We start from the raw sequence: 23,756 nt of genomic DNA, 5'->3' as shown, positions 1-23,756 counted from the left end.
CTGTTAAGGGAGGAGGAAAAAAAAAAAAAAAAAAGAGGAAGAAAAAACTTTGGCAGGCAACACCCCTTCCCTCCTACAGACCACCCGAACCTTATAAATAATCCAAGGACTGTATTTTTTCTCCAGATTTCTCTTCAGACCTCAAAGGAAAAATATCAGGCAAAGGAAGGGAGAGAAGGAGAAGGGAAGGTGAGGAGGGAAGAGAGAAAGAGAGAGAGGAAAGATGGCTAGTGAATTCAAAAAGAAAATGTTCTGGAGGGCAGTGGTGGCTGAGTTCCTTGCCATGAGCCTTTTTATTTTTATCAGCATTGGCTCAGCTCTAGGTTTTAGCTTCCCCGTGGTGGGCAACAAGACATCAACAAGGTCTCAGGACAACGTGAAGGTTTCGCTGGCTTTTGGGTTATCCATCGCTACCATGGCACAGAGCGTGGGCCACATCAGCGGTGCCCACCTGAACCCCGCTGTGACCCTGGGCCTCCTGCTGAGCTGCCAGATCAGCATCTTCAAGGCGCTCATGTACATCATTGCCCAGTGCCTGGGGGCAGTGGTGGCCACAGCTATTCTGTCGGGAGTCACCTCCTCTCTCCCAAACAACCTCCTGGGACTCAACTCGGTAAGTAGAAACTTTTAATTCCTTCTCCATTTTTTTTTTTTTTTTTTGAGTAGAAATATAACACCTGTAATCTCCTAAGGATGGGGAGGGAGTGGGGAGGGGGAGGGGGGGGATGATGGTGGTGGTGATGGCAACCTCAGGCAGCCAATTGCATATTGTAGCTGTGGATCCAGTCCTGACTGATGCCATGGTGGATCTATGGCACTGGGACAGTCTTTTCTCCTCACCCCTTTTTTTGAGCTTTATGGTCGTGCTCAATTTTGCTTATGTTCAATTTTGTACATCCAAGTTGCTGAAAGGTGCTTTTTGACACCAATTTAACATTGAAATCACTGACAGTGGCATGATTGAGTCCGTGTGGCGGTTCTGAAGGACTCAGGTAACATGCTGATTAATTTGCATATACCAATGTTGGTTTTGCCTCTGTGGATGTGGCTCAATACCTAATTAATAGTTTGTGTAACCTGATGATGACTGTAATGAAGACCTATGGGAATAGCAGGAGAAATGTGTAGCAAGAGAAACCCTGTCACCAAAGGTGTGGGCATTACCTGTTGCATTAAGCAGAGTGCTCAGATCCTGCCTGACACAGAATCCCAGCTGCACTTTCTGTGTGTTTCTCCTTTTGCTGTGCAAAAATGGGAAAAACCCTGAATTCTCAGATGTAGATGGGAGAAAGATGTGAGGCAGATACGTTTAACTGGGGTCCAGGTTTCAGCCTTCTCCCAGCCAGGTGTTCACATCATGCTGCATAAAAACTGCCTGGCCACAGCTCCTCCTCTTCAAAATGTTGTCATTTTCCTGTTGTCATTGTACCATACCAGGAGAAAAAGGGATAGATACACTTTTAAACTTGAAATCAGCCCACTATCAGAGGCAGTGCTACAGCTGCTGCAGTACACAGAGTACTATAAATGGAAATTGTCTTCTCGTCACTTATTTCACCTGATTCTATTAAGAACAAGCATTTCACATCTTTTCTATGGCCCTTTTCTCGTAGAATATTTGTGACTGCAGTTTGAAACTTGAGCTAATTCGAAATCTTATGCCCATTTGAAGTCACAGGGATATTTGGAATAGAAACCTGCAAATACAAACTCTCTTTAGAAATCATTTAAAAGTAAAGGTAAAAATAATTCAAAGGTAAAAAACAAAGAAAGGATAAAAAAAAATAAAATACAGTAATATGTTTTTACTTGCTGTGGCATTACAGAAGATGAGGCAGTTTCTGAAAACATAATAAAATCTGATATTACGAAGGTGATTCCTGAGCAGTTTAGTATCATCCACTCTTGTGTTATGCTGTGGGTTGGCTGCTTACCTCCGTTGAGCCTGGTGCCTGCAGGTATTCCATCGTGCCAGTGTTTTGGAAATTTTGATGTGTTAATCCAAAACATTTTGGGGAAGAAGAGCAAATAATTTTATTAACTCCAGAAGGCTCTGGCTGTGTGCGTGATATGTGATCTTTTCCTCTGAAACCACTGGCAGAGGGAACTGCTCAACCACATGGGACAGGGTATCCGCCCAAGTGGTTTCTTCGAGAGGTCCAACTGCCATTAAACACGGGAGGTCTGGTTTCAGCAAGGCTCACATTTGATCTTCCCCTTTTGTTTATCACAAAATACTGACAGCTAACTCTTTCCTCTATCCAAAAGCCCTGAAACTGGCCATTTGTAAAGGGGTTGTAGATGATAACCCCAGACTCTTCTTGCTCCTCGGTCAGCTACTCTCCAAGCTACAAAGATACACTCCAGAACTCTGCACAAGGACATCTCAGAAGACAAGAACCTGTGGGAACAGATGGAAAGACCAGGAAAGATCAGGAAAGATCAGTGCAGTCACTGATTTTAGTAAGCTTAGGAGACAGCTTCATGAATTTCAAAAATTGCATATTAGGTGGAAGCCTTGTTCTCCCCTAAGGGATACCTCTGGAATATAATCAAATACATTGTTTTCAAGGCCATAAAATACGCTGCAGGTGAAAACAGAGAGTGTAAGTCTCCATCATACCAATTTTACAAATCTAGCAACAGTTTCTAGGTGTGAATTAATGGATAAAGCGATTCCTAAAAGCCCCAGTTTCAGTGCTTGTCGTTGTCAAATACTCAGAATTGTTATGTTTTGTTTTCTCTTTCACATTCAGTTATAAAGATTCTGGCTAGAAGAGCAGTGGGGAGACCTCCCTGGGGATGGGGAGGGCAGCAGCTGTTCTTCTCCCTTGCGAGAGAGAACTAGAGAGGAAGGCAAATCCATTCATTTCCCACTGACAAGCTTGGAGTCTCTGGGGAGGGGAGGGTTGAGGAGGGAGTTGGGTCTGAGCCCAACGCAGGGGAGAACGGCAGGACAGCTGTCCTTGTGCAGCTGATGGCAGCAAGGCACATCCTGAAACCACAACACACAACCAAGAGCACGCTGCCTCCTTCAGCAAACAGACAATAAGGACAAACCACAGAGATTTGCTTTTATGTCACGCTTTTTAACCTGAGGACAAGGAGGGGAGGGACAGAGCTGGCATCCCTGCCAGCTGCTTTGTCTTCCTGCGTTTCCTGTGGAAAACGAGATGTAGATTCACTACTGAGAAAAATAATCGAAAGAAAAGGAGTGCTGTTTGCTTGACAAGGTTGGGAAGAGGGCTTGGATGTGCATGATTGTGCCCTCTGTTCTGACTCTGCCGTGCTCTTGGAGGGGTGGTTTTTATAGGAAAAATGTGCTGGGAGCATTTCAATGGAGTCAGTGGCTGTCAAGTGTTCCCAGTGGATACTGGGTGGGATTGTATGCCAGAACTTGAGATTTATCCTGCCCAGCTGTAGGTCCTGCACTGAGGGGTCAAGTGAGGAACCCATTTCCATAGGCTCCTTTCTAGTTCACAGACAAGGAGAGACAAAGAGAGGTACTTCAGCCTTTCTATCTGTTGCATTGTCCTCCAGAGACAGCCAGCTCTTCTTTGATGGGATGAGGTTGAAGGCTTGGGAGACTGTTAAGTATCTGAAACAAGTGGGATGAATTTGTGACTTTCTCATTGCCCAAAGGGAAAAAGGGAGTCACAAGCAAATCAAGCAAAAAAAAACAAACAACAAACCAGCCATGGAAAGTGCAAGGCTGAAGAGAGGGAAGGGAGAATGAAAAAGTGGGATGCTCCTTTAACGTGTTCAATATTAAGGTCAGTTTTACACTAAGACAAGCAAAACAGTAGCATATAAAGAGTTTGATCTGAACTTTATTGAAATCCATGGAGATATTTTTAGTTACTTTGCCTGGTTCCAAATAAGACATTCTGGACAGTATTCACAGAGGTATTTAGGTTACTGAATCCTTTTAAGGCACTTAACTTCTCATATATTTTAGTGGTAGTTTGAATGCCAAAGCAAAAACTTTGAGAATTGGAAAAGCTGAAAGAGGAGCATGCAGTCTGTTTGTTGTTCTACAAATTTAAATATTTTTCCTTGCATCATCTTGTATCATTTTTTGGCAATCGGATTACTACATGTTACAAATTTCCATTAGGTAAAACTGTAAGAATAGAGAATACCTAATCCAAAATGCACTCATCTGCCAGCATAGCTGGCTATTGTCTAGTGAGGACAGATCTGTAGTTTGGATAATGGAAGAAACTATTCATCATGGGCAGTTAACGACCAACAAAGAGCTCGAGCAGGAAAGGCGGGTGAGAGGAGACTTCTGTACTGTAAGGTAACACAATATTTGCAGTTCAGCAATGATTATCTTGAGAACTGTTATCCAGCTTTTAAAAACATGCTGAGAAAATTTCTTTAGCTCAGTATTTTTTTTTGTTTTGTTTTATTGTGGTGGTTTTGTTGTTGCCTTTTTTTTTTTTGTGAAAATAATACGAGTTTGTGAAAAAAGCAGACACTGCTTTACAATTTCATAATTTCAGCATTATGGCATACTGATTAGAGTGCCAGGAAATGTGCCCCCTAAGTCTCGGGGCTACAATTTGGAAAGTATTTGAAAACTCTGCCTTGAAGTTTACGATGAAAGATATTATTTTAAAAGTTATAAGTAGATCAAACATTGTAGGCAAGGAAAACAGACCTGAAGGTAGCGTTGCTCACAGTAGATAAAGAGAAAAGAAAAACAACCAAAAATAACAAATAGAAGGACTCGTTTTTAAAAAACACTCAGTGGACTGATAAAAGTTGTTTGTGTAACTGAAGAACTTTCTGGAAAAGCCAGAAAAGATCTGTGGTCAGTGTATTCACAAGTCTGGAGCATTTTCTTAAGACAGGTGAACAGTCACTCGGATGTCACTCCTGGACTGTGGAAAGTCACTTGTTGCTGGAATACCCTTTGGCTTTCCAGTGTGGTTGGCTGTGTGTCTGCTGTGATAAATGAGTGAGTCCCAAGCAGAACTCCAATTAAAGTTTACAATTTATTAGGCGAATAAAAGCAAGCAAACAGCGCTGGGTGCGCCGGGAGTCTCCGCTCCACCAAGACACACACCGTGTAGTTCTTATTTCTGGTTTATATTCCTTTTACTAATACATATTCTTAATTATTTCTGAGAAAAAGGTGGTCTTATTACAATGAGCTCAGAGAAGTCATCTCCATAGTCTCCACCCCTAACCCCCCTCAGCTGCGCGTGCGCAGTGTCTCCTGGTGGTCGTGAGTAGGGGTCTCAGGGATGAAGGCTGTACGTCTTCCTCGTGATGACTTTTTCACTTCCCCAGAAAACTAGTGAAGTCATCATGACTGTGCTCTGAGAAGTCATCAGGACCGTCCTTGCTCTCCATCTTGGCTCCTGCTTATCTTACACAAGGGCTGTGCAACTTACAGATATATGGCTTGAGCAAGCTGACTTAAAAGTGGTTAAGTGAGATTAGAGATTAAGCGTGTACAGGCCCCTGGGCCCCTCTTGTCTAACACCTTGCAACTGGCAGTAAAGCAAAAGAAGAAGAGAAAAAAAAAACCCAAAAACGTTAGGTGGCTTCTGCAAGAAGCGAGAACTATATACACACCATTCTGCTTTCTCTAGGGCTGCGGTTATACAAGAACGAACAGAATGGTTAAAAGTTACATATACAGAGAAGGTCATATTTCACTGTGCGGCCCTAACATTGTTTTATATTGCCGTGTATCAGGTGAACACGTTTCACAATTTGGGCTCCTGGTTAGTAGCATCATGAGGCATTTCATAGAATCATAGAATCATAGAATCATAGAATGGTTAGAGTTGGAAGGGACCTTAAAGATCATCTAGTTCCAACCCCCCTGCCATGGGCAGGGAAACCCTCCACTACACCAGGTTGCCCAGAGCCTCATCCAACCTGGCCTTGAACACTGCCAGGGATGGGGCAGCCACAACTTCTCTGGGCAACCCGTTCCAGTACCTCACCACCCTCAATGTAAAGAATTTCTTATATCTAACCTAAATCTGCCCTCTTTCAGTTTAAATCCATTGCCCCTTGTCCTATCACTACACACTCTTGTCAAAAGTCCCTCTCCAGCTTTCCTGTAGGCCCCCTTTAGGTACTGGGAGGCTGCAATAAGATCACCCTGGAGCCTTCTCTTCTCCAGGCTGAACAGCCCCAACTCTCTCAGCCTGTCTTCATAGCAGAGGTGCTCCAGCCCTCTGATCATCTTCATGGCCCTCCTCTGGACTCATTCCAGTAGCTCTATGTCCTTCTTGTGTTGGGGACTCCAGAGGTTTTGCTGGTTTACGTTTTTGCATTTCACAGAGATCTTAGACTAAGACAACCACTTATCTTGAATAAGCACACCCTGCTCCTCGCCACCTATTTGCACACCCATCCGTTGTCCCATATTGACACGAGTCAAATGAACATATTTCACATCTGCCACGGCTGCTCAGCAGACCGTCCCCAAATTTGGATCAGTCGTGTCGAATTGATGCACATAAGGGTGCAATGCCCTTTGGTGATAAACACACAGTGGCCAACTTCAACTCCTTTCTCAAAGACAGGGAGAAAGGAGCCCTTTACTGTCCTTGCAGTACCAGGGCAGTATCTGCTATTTTGAGACCCTTTCCACTCTCACAAAAATCACACTACAGGATGGATCCCTTTTCCATGAGCAATCTCACTTAACTGGCTTGCGGTCCAGCAGCAGCAGCGCAACTTTGAACCCCTATGCTGGAGATGGTTTTTTTTTCCCTGCTACCTGTGTGTCTCCCAGGTCCAGCCTTATTTGAGGCAAATAAGGATGAGGCATTTGATGTGTGGATCCCTAGCTTCTGCAGATGTATCATCTCATCTCTAGGACATCAATGTTGGTGATTTTTCTCTCAAAATTTTCCAAGGCAGACAGAATTCTACTGCAAACATAAAATTGACCCTGCACTGGGAGTTCCCTTTCATAAAGTTGAGACCTGCCACAACTTTTACTGGGGGGTGTGTGTGTGTGTCAGTACTGATATTTTTATTCTGGTATTCCTTAGTGAATCTTTCCCATCCTTTAGAAAGTTGCCTCAGAGGGGTTCACAGATAGAAATCGCCAGACTCTCCACATTTGGTCCAAACCAGTGCAGCAGTGGTGGCCCTCTGACCAAGGGGAACAGGACTTGTATGGTTGGCCTTGATGACTCAGTGTTTACCTTGTGATTTCCCTCTTTGTGCCCGCACCCTATGAGTCTGTTCTTCTCCAACCTCAAATTAAACAAAGTCGGGTTGAGTTGGAAGAACTTCCAAAATAAACTGAGAACTTGACAGTGTGAGTGGACAACTGAGTAAGTGATGCTGCTTTTCCTCTGAGTCAGTATGGAAAATTGCAGTTCCAGAGGTGCTGCTAGATGGACGAGACATGCAGCTGAGTTCCTGACCTCTAGTGCTTATTAAAAATCCTTGGATGTCTTTTCTCGATGCAGATTATATACTGCGCCTTTCTCAAGTTTCAGTGCAGTGAGATTCATTCTCCTTGTCACTGCGCTCTGCTCTCCCTGTTTTCAACCCAATGTAGACTTCTCCTGCCAGCCTTGCTTGTGCTGAGACATCTGCGTGATTAAGCACTTGAGCTTCTACAAGGGACCAGAAGTTGCTTCATTTTTAGAGTGAGCAAAACGATTCCTGTACATGAGATTAGTCTTGGATTTTTGTTCAACAGAGTGCCACAACAATGGCTCATTATTCAATTTCGATTTTCAAGCAGTAGTCTTTTATGGCATGCCAGCATTGTATTGAATCACTCCAGGCCAGGGAGGTGGAACACAGGAAAGGCACCTGCTCAAAACTGGCCATGGTCTTGGCCGCTTTCTAGTGTGTTCACACAGTGACAGTAGAAACATCTGGGCTGAGATGTAAACCTGATGGTTATCACCTATCCTCTGGAACATTTGGGGATAACACGTTATAGCTCTAATCCTTATCTCAGGTCTCACAATTTATTTCTTATTTTGATTTCTACAAAGGTTTGCTTAGTGCTTCTATAATAATTTACCCATATTGTGAGCTTGTGACAGAGAGCATGCAGGGATGCAGCAGCACGGCCATTTCTGGCACGAGGAGAGGGCCTTAGTGATCATTCACTTGCAGGCCAGTCTTTTGGTACTAGAATGGAGTGATTAAAAGTGGGTTTTGCACCATGAACTGGGTCAGTGTCCAGAAGATCCAAGGATGACTGGTGCATTGTTTGAAAAATGCTTCGCAAGCCTCAGATTAAAGGTTCTCTTCATTTATTTCTATGTAGTAATGATAGAAATTGATGAAAAGAGTGCACAGAGAGTTGTAAAATAATGGGTTTCAATAGACATAAAAACATTATTAATTTGGTAGATTGGATAATATTGTAATTCAAAGGGAGTTATGTTGGGATTTTTGGAGAACAACTTATTTTCTGTGTTTGACCAGCTGTCAAACTAAATAGGTTGAAGTATGAAACACAAGGAAATTCATTTGGCCACCACCCTTCCTGACTGGTGAATAAACAGTTAAAATTGTCTTCCTTTCCTTAGCGTTTTAGGTATTATGTCATATGGGATGTTTTGTGTGTATGTGTATACACACCTCCACGCATACACCAGAGACGGATAGACTGATAGATAGAAAGATTCTTCAGATGAGGTAAAAACAAATATCATTTCCTAATTTAAATTAACCAGAAATTTTAAAACCAAATTCTATTAGTGAATCTCTATTCTGAACCAATCTCTCACATTGCAAGTACTGCACCCAGAGAAAAAATGGAAATTTCCACAGCAAACATGGGAATGAATATTATGGATCTCTTCTGGTTAAACTGAAGCAATGGTAAAAACAACATTGTAGCAGGGCTCGTGCACTTCAGCAGATAATTTGAACCTTCAGGTGAGTCGAGAATAGCATTTCTTTAATCAGAGAATTCTAAAAAATGTCACTATCTGGGCTGCATACAGATGCCTTTAAGAGAAGCATTTTTAAAGCGAGGATACTAAACCACATCACAAGTACTAAAGGAAGAAAAAATAGCCTATACAAAATTTCCTGTTTGTCTCAAGAGGAAATTGCCTGTTTTCTTTAGAGCAGCAGTACGTTTCTGCTTATTTGTCCATTCTCTAGCTTAATAGAGAGAATTCAATAACAGAGAGATCTTTACCTGGTATCACAATTGAAAATTTCAAAGAAATCTTCATTCTTCGGAAAACCTCCATTCCAGAGTTAGGGAAACCAGATCAAACTATTGTGCTTGTGCTCAACTTCATAGATAGCAAACTATGTTACACGTATGTTACGTGTCTTTGTTTCTCAGTTTCTGCATTTCTTCGTCTTTAAACTGTTGTCTCTTTGTCACAAACACGCAGAGGCAGAGGCACCCCGTTCATGGCGGGCTGATGCGGTACCTGGCACAATGAGACGTCGTGGTCTATGGCTGTACTCCTCAGTACCTCCAGATAAATATTAATTCCAATGTCATGGAGCAAGTGAATGCCTCCAGGAGGTTTTTAAGGCCTTGCTGGGAGCAGCATGTGGTCCTGTGTATTTATTAATGTGCAACCTAATGGGAAAGTGCAGCTCTTTCTGGCATCCAGAGCCAAAGCTAGTGCTGGTGTTTAACTGCTGCTACTTCACTGAAGTCAATGAGATCTGAGGAAGGCACAGCATTAATCTGTTAAATCAAATATACAGGGCCTGATAGGCATCCTGGAGGAAAAATCTATGAACAGCAGGAGGGCAAAAATGTGTCCTGAAATCTCTGCAAGGGATTCCTCTTTTGGCATTTGTGGACCGGAAAGGAGCAAAGAAATCCTCTGTGTACTTTCCTGGTAGAGCCCTGTGCATCCCCTCTCCAGGAATCCCTGAGAGGTACTGCAGAAAAACAAACTTTTCCAGGCTCTTGACACTAATTCTGTGCCAAGTGAAGTCAATGAACATTTTCAAAGCAGAACTGTAGCACATGCTTCCTTACACATATATGTGCAACTTCTCCCGAAGTTAACGATGACTATATTTGGACTGCAAAACAAACACAGTCAGGTTTGGCCCCTGTTCCTCTTTTTTTTTTTTTTGTAAGACTTCTTGCTTGATGAACAAGGTGGAGAAATTAAGGAGCTGGAACTGCTCCCCTGATTCCTGAAATCCATCTGCCCAGGGAGGTGGTTGAGTCCCCATCCCTGGATGTGTTTAAGAATAGGGTGGATGATCTACTTGAGAATATGGTTTAATGGGGATTAGGGATGGTTGGACTCGATGATCTCTAAGGTCTTTTCCAACCTAGAAATCTATGAATCTGTGAAATCTATGAATCACACATATTCAGAGCTGGTTTTTAACTCCATGGAAATGCTGAATCATCAATGCTCTGCACAGGACTGACTGTATGAACTACCTCAAACTTGGAAAGTTTGAAAACTTCACAGATTTGCTGGGGTGTTTATCTAGAAGTATAAAATGAATATTGCTTTGGTGCAGCTGCCAACAACCATACTGTGAGGTTCGTGCAAATCCAGCTAGTTATTCCAGCAGCAACATAGAAAGGAAGGTTCTATCAGGCTCAAAATTCGGATATGCCCAAAATTCTCCATTGAAAGATCGTTTCCTTGTGGGCTGACAATAAAGGAGATCATAAATAGCTCTGTGGTATAAAAGAGTGCTTCAAAAGTGTTATGGAAAATGAACTATTTGCTTGGGTTTTGCTGAGTAAAGAAAAAAAAAACCAAACCTCACCATTCCTCATCCTCTGAATAGGAGTTGTTTATTTCTCAGCAGCAAGATTGAAAAGAAAAAGATTTCCCCAAAGCAACTTTCCCAGAGGCACATCAAAAAGTAAAAGTGTAAATGAGACAAATGGTCTATCTCTAACTAGCAGTGCTAAATGGAAATCCTATAGAGGAATTGACTTTTACTGCCTGTCACTGGCCTCAAATGTAAACTTTAAGTGCTCTGGTTTAGTATAAATGAAACCATCTTTCTTCTCTTTGTGGCATACCAGGCTGCTGCAACACAAAGCCCTGGCTAGTTTCTCATCAGCCTGAAGATAGGGTGGGAGGAGGGAGGTTAGTCTTGTTCCTGGAGGGTGTCTGCTGTCCAAAGAATGGAAAATATGATTTCTGCTTTGGGAATTGAATGAGTCCCCTTTAGAAGTCTTAAGGCTGTATTTATAGGAAGGATCATCTAACAGAGGACAATGTGTTTTGTCCCTAGGTTCTGCTGAATGCTTCTATTGTTGATCTAGGATATGATCCAAAGCTAATTCTTTGCCTCATAAGCAGCTTCTTCTGAGTGCTCCAGTCATATAATTTTAAGTGAAACTCTTTAGATCTTTGCCTGTCTCTTCTTACTAAAGAAATGAGACTTTTGTACTCTCTGAATCCCTAACACTCAAATAATGGGTACAGAAACATTCATTTCAGACTGATACTGTTAAATAGCAAGGAGAGAAGAGAATAACTGTAGTTAAAGAGCTGGGGATAAAACCTCTGAATGCATTTTGACTGTGAGTTTAAGGAAGGTTAATAGACAGATTTCCAGCAGAAGAAAGGCATGTTAGCAGGATGGAAGTTATCAAGTTATTTTCATGACAGAGTTGGAGCTAAAAGAATGAAGAGTCAGACAAAATGACAGGCCAGATAGTGGAAGATGGTTTTGAGGGAAGAAGGGAGATCAATTTCTGAGATTACATTTGAAGAATATTGCATTAAGGACTTTGCTCACCTAAACACTTAAATGATAGTTGGTATAAAGCAACAAAACTAATATTTCCAGCACGAGGATGACGAAGAGAGCATGAAGCGTCAGAACTAATGTGAAGAATTTTCCTTATTAAGAAAAATAAGGAAAATCAAAGAAGGTCAAGTTTAAACTATAGGAAGAAAACTCTGTAAGACAATGAGAATTTTCTTGAATAAAATGCTAAAAGTCTTCCTTTAAGAAAACAGTCTGCCATGGCAGAGATAAGATAATAATTTGGAATGCTGAAAATAGCAGGCCTGGTGCAAGTTGTTAGCTGTTTATTTGAATTCAACACACAATGAAAGAGGTCTGTCTGATGTGAAGATATTTTTTATTGCAGAACAACTTCTTAAAATGCTAAATTTTGTGTGGACAGGAGAACATAGTTCTCCTCTCAACATGAATATTAAAACCACTTTAATAAAAGGTAATATGTTTATAGTCAGTCCACAACATGCTTCTTATTATGTGCCAGCCATGCTATTGCTGGGGTTCTGCAAAAGCTGCCTTACCTAGGGGATGGCTGGGATATGCAAAGAAGAGAAGTCTCAGCCATCACTGATGTCATATGTGTCATTAAATTGCTGTGGCTTAACTTCTCTCTCTCTAAAAAACATCAGCCAGCACGGCTTGCAGTGAAGTGTTTCATAAGAATGGAGAAAGTTGACATTCTCCTACTGAAAAATAGATTTCTACATTTCCAGAGGCCTATAATTTTTCAGGAACAATGAGAAACTAATCCCTGTTATATGAAAGTACACTAGATCCTAGAAGATACAATCCATGGCTAAGAGTTTGTTGGATGAGATGGAGCGTAGCACCACGTGATGAAACCACCTTGCATAACAAACTGTCTTATCCGTATAACGGGAAACAGGCTTGAACTTGATATACTTTTACTCCTAATGAGAAAAAATATGGAGTCACTAGGGAAGTACACAGTTGGGTTTACCTTGGGCCAGTTTAATTTCCTGTCCTCATTTCTTTTCTGAAGGCAGACAACTAATAAATATCCCGGTTTAAAAAACCCAACACAAAACCAACAAAAGGCAGGAAAGCATACCATTAATTTGCCCACATTATTTCTTGGAGCTGTGGAAGACAGTCAGCTAAACATGACAGTTAAGGGCACTTCTGAGAAACAAGCTTCCGTAGTTCCTGTCTGATGTTGTGGGGAAATGGAAGCAATGCAACCTCTACCCGTTTCCTGAGACCACAAAGCAGGTGTTCATCTCAACTAGTTGCTCTCATAGTCATGACTAGATAATGATTTTCCATGAATTTTGCCTTTGGGTTTAATAGTCCTCATTTGATTATATTACATGTCTCTTGACTCACTCAGCAATGTGGATTATACCTATTCAGAGCTCTCACAGTGATTGATACATCAGCTGTGGCTCCACTATCTGCTGCATCTAGACATTAACTCAACTGAGCCAGAGCAGCATTGAGATAATTCTATTCCAGACCTTCCCACAGTAAGAACCTTTCCAAAGACCCAAGGTCTCTTATATGATAATTCAGCTTGGAAGGGACCTCAGGAGGTCTCCAGTCCACTCTCTTGCTCAAAGCAGAGTCAGCACTGAAGTCAAACCAGGTTGCTCAGGATTGGCAGCAGCATTACCAGATAAAGCTAATGCAGAACCGGTATTGTACCTCATCCCATGTCCAGTAATGCAAAGCAGAGGGCTTCAGCATGATCTAAGTGCTTCCTTAAGTTCCAACCAGTTGCAACTCAGGAGCTTTCTGAATGAGATGTGATTTCTATACATTCACTGAATTCCAGTGGATTTTTTTTTCCACAAACTTGTTCAGATTCACAGTGAACTCAAGTGAAAATATTAATGGTGGAATTCAGCTCACAGAAGGATACACCATGATTGAGGCGTCTACATGTAGGCTTCTGCTTGTTGTCTGGATGCTATTGCAGTCAAGGGAGAATTGCTCATTGCAAGCGAATGCAACCAAGATTGATTCAGTTGATCAAACATATGTATCTACATATAACTCTCAGATCTTGTCAATGATGTGACTCAGTTCTTGGGTGTGTTTCTGGTGCTTCTCCTGTCAAAATAGTGACTTAGCAATGAAGTTTAGTGGAAGAATTAATGTGAACAAGTAAGGAGGAGAAGTCCGGATTGACTTCTATGGTGTGGGAAATTGTGTTGGAGATGAATGTGGGCTTGTGAATTTAATTTTAATCCCTTAAAGTGCACTTGGTTCCTTAAAGCACTGAATCCACTCTTCAAGCCTCAGAGGTCTGAAGCATGAAAAGCTCAGGGAGTTACTATGCTGTTCCCTGCCTTCTGACACTTTTTCTGTTGCCTTAATGAGCATCACCTAAAATGCAGAGCATGTGAGAGCTATTGGACTGAGATGAGAAGACGTCAGAGATTTCCCAGCAGATACCTCAAGGACAAATACAGTGTCAGCCCACACACGTTGCCCACATACCTTGTTGTTACTGCTGGTAAGCAGCCTACAAAAGCATGGAAGAAATTCATTGCAGCTTGGGTACAAGTCACAGGAAAGGCACTCCTTTACCCCAACACTACGGTAGAAGAGAGTGTATCTTATGTTTCAAGGCATTACTCTATCTATTTAAGAACCAGAGATATGGTCACTTTATATTCTGGATATTCTCTCTGGCATGCTAGACGTTAAGACCAGCAGTTAATTTTTGCCTTTGTTTTACTGACAGTCTCAGGTAGTCAGGTCTCTGCAATGTATAGACTACTTCTCACTAGATTCAGATTAAGCTTTGGACAGCCCTGAAGCTTCTGGAGTCAGGTATTCTACAAAAATTCAAGCTTTCTTTAAAAAAAAATGAGTAACTTATGGAAAATACAACCAAAGGGTAACCAAGTAGTGTTGATTATGCCTACCTGGTTCCATCAAGAGCTTAAACCAGCAGATTCAAAAGGTGCAAAATCTTTCCTATTACATTGTTATCCGAGTAGTGCTTGTAAATCCACTGTAACCAAGAATTATATAAATATATACACATATATATGGGCATTATAACTTGATACTAAGAAAAGCACCTTCCTACTAGCCACGTTGTGCTTTAGCTGGGATGTGGTTTGGATGGTGAAGGCTTGTGCTGCTCCATGTGTTGCTGTACCCTGGATGGTCCAGGCTGCTGCCTTAGTGACATTATAGCTCTGACGAGTGGGTAAATAATGAACATCTGTGATACTACACTTATATACTGCAGATCCACAGGCCACAGCAAAGCAGAACGTCCAAGGTTTGTCTCGATTTGCCTCATTTTGGAACATGGCCCACAGTCCTTGATCTCACAGTGGAATCTTACGTCCCTGGCAGGCTGCTAAATTATATGCTAGGGGAAAGCAAAAAGTTTCCTATGATATTTCCAGGTTTTCTTTGATTCCACACAGCCCATCAATAAGTGCTGATTAGCAGAGAGAATGACCTTAAGTCACGTCAGCTGTAGGATGTGTTTTCCTGGAGGGAAAGGAAGAATATGATTTCCGCCTCTCAAAGATAAGATTTATCACAGGTTTAAAAAGCATAGTTTTGCTGTTATTGGCTTTTCTTATCTTGTAGAAGCCCTTCAAATGAAGGGAAAGTCTAATGGTAGGTCAGTGTTTAACTGTTTGAAATGCCAAGGCTTTGTCAAATATTAACATCAATGTGTCAAACCTCAGATCTGGATTCTCTGGGGTTTAACAGTTGCATTATGATAGAAAAGAATGTAGTTCTTATCCATTTTTGAGCATTTGCATACCACTCACTTATTTACCGATACATTTGACTTTTAAGTTTGACCATTTGGCCATCCAAATGTGAGAGAATCTTCCAGACAGTCTACAGTCCATGTTCTTAAAGTGATACCATTACTTTTGATATCAACGTGATGCATTTGAAGCCTAATTTGTTGAGAGCCACAATTCTCACTGTCTCTGCATGAAAAAAAAAAAAAAACTTATTATTTTTAACAGGGAATGACAAAAGCAAAAGAATACTAATTTAGCAATATATCAGACATTTAGCATGAATTTCTGGATCATGTCTTTTTCACTGCCAGCTTGTCTGCATCTATTCATACCAGACTTGCATTTCTCACGTGTAAGTCTTATTAATGCTGAAGGTTTCATTAACTGATTTCAGTTGCTACTGTATGGATGTCGAAGGAACCAAAATGCCCATGATTTCAACCAGAATTCCCTTCTATCCATGGATAAACTGCTTCTAACTCAAAGGATATAAGTCTTGCATATTAAGTACAAGATATAAAAAAATATTATTAATGTTTCAGATTGGCAGGTTTCAGAAATCAATATATTTTTACTGTTTTTAATGTAGCTAATGAGATTTATGCTGGGTGAAGACCCCAATGAGTTTTTCGAGTGCTTAGGAATTTGATATTATGCTGCTTTGTTACAGAGAAGAAACAAGAAAAGCGACTAGCAAAGTTGGAAAGTTAAAGAGTTCAGCTAAACATCTTCGTGTTTTGAGGTTATTCAAATATTAGTTTGGGGTAAATTAGGGCGTAAAACCACAAAACCAGATTTAAAGCAAGATTTCCTATAGTTTCATTGTTCTGGGCAGGTCACAATAACATTTGATTAAGTTTTTGCTGAGTATGACCCAGCAATTTTTAATGTAGAGCCTACGACAGATGGGATAACCTACTGATAGCACTATTCTTGAGCATAAGTTTTGCAGAGTTCGCTTCCTACTCTGAGTCACTCACATTCTCAGTTTTTCTGGCCAGTGTCCAAGCTCATGTTTCATGTTATCCATGCAATGTAGTTACTTCTGCTTAACACCAAGTTATTCAGCTCAGATACAGGCTTGTCTTGTCTTAACTAACATATCACTGAATATAGCAATTAGAAGCAGAATTCAAAACTCGTTATAACATGGAATGGTTGGGGAGCAGCACAGGGGAAAGGGACCTGGGGGTCCTGCTGGACAGCAGGATGGCCATGAGCCAGCAATGTGCCTTTGTGGCCAAGAAGGCCAATGGCATCCTGGGGTGTATTAGAGGGGTGTGGTTAGTAGGTTGAGAGAGGTTCTCCCTCTCTACTCTGCCCTGGTGAGGCCGCATCTGGAATATTGTGTCCAGTTCTGGGCCCCTCAGTTCAAGAAGGACAAGGAACTGCTGGAGAAAGTCCAGCGTAGGTTCACAAAGATGATTAAGGGAGTGGAGCATCTCCCTTATGAGGAAAGGCTGAGGGAGCTGGGTCTCTTTAGTTTGGAGAAGAGGAAACTGAGGGGGGACCTCATTAATGTTTATAAATATGGAAAGGGTGATTGTCATGAGGATGGAGCCAGGCTCTTCTCAGTGGCATCCAGTGATAGAACAATGGGAAATGGATATAAGCTGGAACATTGGAGGCTCCGCTTAAACATGAGGAAGAACTTCTTCCCAGTAAGGGTAACAGAACACTGGAACCGGCTGCCCAGAGAGGTTGTGGAGTCTCCTTCTCTGGAGATGTCCCAAACCCGCCTGGACGCGTTCTTGTGTGATCTGATTGAGGTGGTCCTGCTCCGGCAGGGGGATTGGACTAGATGATCCTTTGAGGTCCCTTCCAATCCCTGACATTCTGGGATTCTGTGTGATGGTTTGGCTCCATGATTTCTTGTTGAGCACAATTTTCTAACAGTACTCCTGAAATAAGACAGGATTTCTACTCTATGATGTTCATGTATGTGAATTACTGTGGGTTTAATATATTTCACAGCATTTACATTTATAAGAAACTCTACTGATTTCATGATTAATAATACAGTTGAAATATCTATGGCTGCCAGTGTGAGCTTTTCTAGAGAATTTGCTTTACTTCAGTAGGAAATTGAAATACTTCGCCCATGAGCCCCTTAGGATTCCTGAATTGTGGATGTTTTTTTATGGCTCCCAAAGAAGTTGAGTGAGATTCAGTTTGAGTCTAAGACACCTGGAATTAGTCTACATGGGAGTTAAGTGTCTAAGCTATTGAACTCAAATGAGATCTAGTGAATACAAAATAAAAGATAGAACTACTTAGCAGGCTCTCAAATGATCACCTACATTTCATCAGCTGAATGGATCTCATCTGCATTGACTACGTTCATTACCTATCCGAGTTAGAGATACATTGCCCAAGCATTGACATCTAGAGATATTTTAGACACCATTGGTCTTTTGGAGGCCTTGTGTCACATCTACCAGTCCCACATGGGCGCTGTGGATAACTCAGGGTACTTCAAATGGCATTAGAGGCATATTTTCAGGCCACTGAATCACAGTATAGGTGTCTTAATATTAATGTGGATATCTGCCCAAGGGGCCAGCATTATGCAGGACATTGTCCACCTGAAGTTCTGTGTTTTGAAGAGCTCATACTGAATTACAGAAAATTACAGCAGTGGTGGGAGAAAAGAAGAAAAGATTAATGTGACTTGTCAATAACAGAGATAGGTACTTTCAAGGTATGCACTTTTCTTATTATTTGTCCCTTCCTCCTCTTGCCTCTGTTTACTTAACAATTGTTTCTGAAGGCAAGCTGAGCAATATTCAACACAACCACAGGATCCTCTCAGAAACAATTAATAAATATCTCAAGACACCACAGTTCCCTTCTATGGGTAAACTCTACTGAAGATGAATCTCTGGCTCATTTGTTTCTCAGGTAGATCGGTTACGTTCTCATTGTGTCCAGTGGTTGAGTGTTCACTTTGGCTGGATGCAGCACCCATGCAACCATGTTGCACCACCACCAAAAGCTGGTTATGCCTAGACTTGAGTACAGCAGTGAGTGTTTCAAAAATAATTTCCGTTCACCGTCTTTTTTTCTTTTTTTTTTTCTTCACCTGTTAAGCAAAAGCAACCGGAAGAGGGAAATGATTGTGCAGGTCTGCATTTTCCTAAAGAGAAAGTAGATCCTGCAAAACTTTGTCTTACTGGTTGAAGTCAGGTAGGAACATCAAATGACATTTTCCTTCTTGTCTCCATGCAGCTTTCAGAGGGAATCAATGCAGGCCAAGGACTAGGTATCGAAATCATTGCTACCTTCCAACTAGTGTTGTGTGTCCTCGCCACCACAGACCGGAGAAGAACTGATGTCTCGGGATCAGCACCTTTGGCCATAGGTCTCTCTGTTGCCTTGGGACATCTTCTTGCTGTAAGTTTTAGCTCTCACAGTTGATATCTGCAATGTCCCACCTCAGGATGGGCCAATGAAGGCAAGGAGATGACAGGGAGATGATAGTTTCTTCCTTCTCCTTCCACTTCACAGACTGACCTTGTTTCTGCAACATGCATAGCCCTTCTTTCTTGGGCCATGTGGCTGTGGCAATAAATGATGAGGTTGCACATCTGGGAGGAGTGGCTGCGGTATGACCTGTTTCCCTGGTGGGATAGGACAGGCACATGGCAAACGATCTTACTCCCTTTTTCTGAGGAAGAGCGGGTGGGATGGATGAAGCTATTGTGAGCATCCAAACAAGGCTGCATGCTGCCACTTGTGTAATGAAGGTGCCACATGTACATCAGTGCCTCACCACCAGTTCTCTTTCCACCTCCTAGATTGATTACACCGGTTGTGGAATTAACCCAGCTAGATCTTTTGGCTCAGCCCTGATTGCCAACAACTTTGAAAATCACTGGGTAAGTTGAATAAATTTGTTTAGCTCACTAGAGGTTCTGTGTATACATAATCTACAAGATCAGAAACACTTAAGCACATATAATTAGCACCAAGTCAATGAGTTACTATTTCTATTTCATTTAACAAAGGATAATCTCTTTTTGCTCCTGATCAGCCTTGGGAGATCACAAAGTCCTTAAGCTGAAGTTACTATGTTCAAAGTAACACAGTTTGGTTATTTCTCTTTATGTTTATTTATTTCAAATATATTAAACATTAAATTCTCATTACACAGAATTATGTATTGAGTATTGTTTAAACTGAGTTTCAAAGTTCTACTGCTTAATCTGGTAGGATCTAATTTAGGAAGGTTCTTAAGCATGTTTATAAACTGAAATGGATCATCCAATATCTGGAAGGTAATAAAATATTCATCTTAAAGTTAAGTGTCTGCTTATGTGTTTGCATGGATAAGTGCTCTGGAAACGCTATAAATTTTAGATTGTGCCCTGTGGTTAAAAGTGGTTAAAATGAGGAACTTCACAACAATTTACTTATTTCACTAAAGCTCAATAAAAAAGGCTGATACAAAAGTTCTAAATGAGCATGTGTTCTTGAATATTAAAATGTAGCTTGTTCCAACTCTCCTACTCACGATTTTGGCAGCCAATTCAATAGACATTCATGGAAATTTAGTAGTAGTACAATGGGTTGTGAAAATTTTGGATATGGATGCCATTTTAACCAAAGAGTAAAACACAAAAGGAGGATACTCGGGAAATTTTGCCATTATCTCCCACTTAAAAAATTCTTTTGGGATACTAAGGCATTACAACTAAAGTAGTAGCTATTGTTTTCAGAATTTAATAGAAAATCATTTTCCTTTATAAAGAGAGAAGGAGATAGAGGTAATAATTTATATTAAAATACTAATATTTCTGAATAAAAGAAAACATGTTTTCAGACTCAGGAGCTCTTTGGCCATGCAAATCCCTCAAAGTCATCTGTTATTTCTAACAAAATCAACCTGTTTACTAAAACATTTTTATTACCTCTACCTCTGAACTTTACTTGCCTTAAGTGATTAGACCAGTGCAATTATAGCAATATCACTAGCTAAATAGCAGGTAGTAGCGAATTAAACCCCTAATTATGTCCTTACTAGGTATTAATTCACCTATCACTGAAAGTTAGTGGGAGAATGGAATGTGATGCCCTTGTTGCTTTTAGAAATTGTACCCTTCTGCCAAATATATCTGGAGAAAGAGATGTTTTACCAGTAGATACTCAATTTTAAATATCAGAACTTGACCACAACATATTCACATTTATTAATCTCTAGGTCTATTTCCAATTCACGGTGAGAAATTCCCGGTTTCTTGCCGTGTGGTTAAGCAAATATTCAGGTGATAGACCGTAATTTTAATGTTTAAACTGTAAATTTTGTAGTGAAAATCCTCAGGGGAGATTTTAAGAATAGCTTCAAATGCATTAATACCTGATGTATTAACTGGGCTTGGAACCGTGTTTCAGATCTTCTGGGTTGGCCCAATCATTGGAGGAGCAAGTGCTGCCCTGATTTATGACTTCATCCTGGCTCCCAGAAGCAGTGACCTGACTGACCGCGTGAAGGTGTGGACAAGTGGCCAAGTAGAAGAGTATGATCTGGAAGGAGATGATATGAACTCCCGGGTTGAAATGAAGCCAAAATAAAGAAGGACAAGGAAAATAAAAACCGCACACATTGGTTTCCGAAGATTTTATCAGTGTTATAGACTCTTTGTAAACCAGCAAGCAGTACTTGTTTTTTAATTCAGTATGGTTTTTCACTTTTTGCCCATCATCTTAAGATCATTTTTATATCTGACGTTTTTCAATTATAAAGTCTTCAGGCCTAGAGGTCTTTAGACATTTTTGCTTGAGCTAAATAAATTGGGCTGAAATTTAACCCCTCTCTTGCCACCATCAAATTTCCTGGTGTATTTAGCATGAGCGGTTCTCCCGGTGCGTCACTCAGTAATGATAAGTAGTTCAAATGACCAGTCTATTTGCTGAAAGAATAGATACTGAGGGCAAAGAACCATCCGTACCAATAATGGAGGCCCTATACTGGAAAAAGTATTTATACAAATATGAAAGGCTAGTATGTAATGCCAGCAGTGCATGTGAAAAACTATCTCAAATCATTTCCCAAAAGCACCTTTTGGAAAGAAAGGCCATTAAAAATTACTTGTTATATAGAATTAACCAAAATTTTCTAAATTATTGATAATCTCTGAGAAAGAGAGCCAGAAAAGTTAAGTAGAGCAAGAGTCTCCAGAGTCCCAGGATCCATTTAGATCCTCTAGTTTTTCATTCTCCCTGAACCTGCATCCAGCTCATTGTGAGGGGAGAGAATATATGACAAAAAGTGTATCGATATATTAATTCCTGGGAAGTAATAACTAGAAGTCAAATTGGAGAGTAGTAACTACAACGACAACAACATGGTGCCAATATGTAAATAGGATCTGATTGTTCCCGTAACTACTCTGCTTTTGTTCATCTTAGGTAATTTAAATGTATGTTTTAAAGCAAACCAGGAAAAAAAAGGCTCCTTTCTTCTTGACCCCATTCTAATAGCCAGGACTTTGACATTCAGGGACAATTAATAGATATGCACACGGTATATTTTCTAATGAGGGACAAATACATACCTGTGTGTAAGTCCATTGTGGGGGTCATTGCTTTGTTTTTATATATATATATATATAAATGTTTATATATATGTTTTATACAGAAAGACTAGTATAGTGTTTTGTAAGAAAATAAGAGCATAAGACAAGTGGAAAGAATTGCAGTAGTGCTTAGCAAAATAAATGACACTGGAAACGTAAAGAAAATTAACACTCTAAATGACGTGGAAGACTATTTTCTGTTTTCTTTTTTGTGTGTGTGCTACTTATGATTTCCTGAGTAACCCAAAGCATTAGCTGGTCTTATCTACTAACTACAGAATATAGTTAAAACAGATACATGCTGATATACTTGTTCTGCACTGAACAGTTTTACATAAGAATGAGGCCCAGAGGAACCTATATAAAAATCTGCACACTTTATCATTCAGGCAAACACCCCAGAGGTGATATGATGGATGTCTGCACTTAGAGAGACAGCATGGACTTGGGAATTGAGAAAGGATTGACCTGGGAGTTCATATAGCTTGGATCATTGCATTAGGTTGAGCAGATGTACAATGAAAATAAAAAATAAAATCTCCAGATGATCTTTGAGGTCCCTGCCAACCCAAACCATTCTACAATTCTATGATTCTTGTCTACATTTGGTGTACTGTCCCATGTATTGTCTATGTACATACAGCATGATTGGATTTTGGGGTGGTTTAAAAATAAACAAAATCAGTTGTGTTAACACACAAAACGTTCATGATTCTTGATTTTTAATTTACCTTTCAACGGAACACAATTTCACTTTCTATGTCATTCTTCAGATGTCAACCTGTAAGACTGAGACAATTTCTGCTTTTCCACTCTTGACTGCTCCTTTGGTTGATGCTAGCCTTTGGGGAAAGGAAGCTTTTTTCTTTGAATGGAAGGCAAAGCAGGCCCTCACCTGTAAAGGAAGCTCTATCTAAGTTATACATAGAAATGAAGCAGGATACCATGACCTTGTGGCCACTTTCCAAAATCTTCCTTCAACTTTATATGCTGGTATCCTACTGCATCTCTTGACCGAAAACCAACTCGTCTTTGTCTTGCAGGATCTACAAGCCAGAGCAGTTGTAGAATTCACCTACAGTAAATTGTTTGGACAAGCTTGAGATAGCTTGACACATATAGTGATAGAGAAAATGTGAGATTCACAATTTGTTCCTTAGTCTACACCCTGTGAACAGCAGTATCTTGGCCTATTTTCTATGCTTCAAAGTCCAAAACTTTGAAGACAAGCAATATTGCCTTTCCATTTGGTGTGTAATAGGACTACGTCACGTGAGCTGCCCTAGCTGCTGCTTATGATCACCACAGCAATAAATAAAATAGATGAAAAATACACAATAGCTGTTTCACTAGTGAAGAAACAAAAACCAGATCAAAGTATATGACTTGTGGTTTGTTGATGTATTTATTCACAGTGATAATGTTTAAACAATTTACAATAAATCTCTTGGAAATTAAGGAAAATGTATTTCAACAGAATTGCAGGCTTGAACGCCTCCTTTCTTCTTCAAGAAACAAAAGCTTAATGGTGCATTTAAAGTGTTTTTGTAGTACTTAGATCCTGAACTGAAAACAGCAGCTTCTTAACAAGGCAAGTCCACCACTGCGTATGGTCTGCCCACTCCTGGCACGAATGGTTGTGCTTTGTGCTTTTTTAAAAAAAATCACCTCATTAAAATGTTTGGAAAATACCCAGCAAAGGAATTGAAAG

The 23,756-nt window shown here is 40.6% G+C and overlaps 1 protein-coding gene across 1 annotated transcript; it reads left to right on the top strand.

Annotated features, from left to right (window-relative positions):
- The first annotated feature begins 80 nt into the window (after window positions 1–80).
- On the top strand, window positions 81–23,584 carry AQP1 (aquaporin 1 (Colton blood group)). The gene is made up of 4 exons (XM_009991757.2): window positions 81–613; window positions 18,699–18,863; window positions 19,268–19,348; window positions 20,862–23,584. The coding sequence occupies exons 1-4, from the start codon at window positions 224–226 to the stop codon at window positions 21,039–21,041; spliced, it is 816 nt and encodes a 271-aa protein (XP_009990059.1). The 5' UTR covers window positions 81–223; the 3' UTR covers window positions 21,042–23,584.
- The last annotated feature ends 172 nt before the right edge of the window (window positions 23,585–23,756 follow it).

Source organism: Tauraco erythrolophus, chromosome 7, assembly GCF_009769465.1.
Source record: "Tauraco erythrolophus isolate bTauEry1 chromosome 7, bTauEry1.pri, whole genome shotgun sequence".
NCBI lineage: Eukaryota > Metazoa > Chordata > Aves > Musophagiformes > Musophagidae > Tauraco > Tauraco erythrolophus.
Note: the sequence above shows the minus strand (reverse complement) of the source record. Positions and strands in the feature narration are given on the sequence as shown.

What these genes read in the sequence shown, in the direction of transcription:
- AQP1 (XM_009991757.2), top strand. Translation starts at nt 224, where the DNA reads ATGGCTAGTGAATTCAAAAAGAAAATGTTCTGGAGGGCAGTGGTGGCT. An exon ending in ACCTCCTGGGACTCAACTCG is followed by an intron (nt 614 to 18,698) that starts GTAAGTAGAAAC and finishes GTCTCCATGCAG; the next exon opens with CTTTCAGAGGGAATCAATGC. An exon ending in ACAACTTTGAAAATCACTGG is followed by an intron (nt 19,349 to 20,861) that starts GTAAGTTGAATA and finishes ACCGTGTTTCAG; the next exon opens with ATCTTCTGGGTTGGCCCAAT.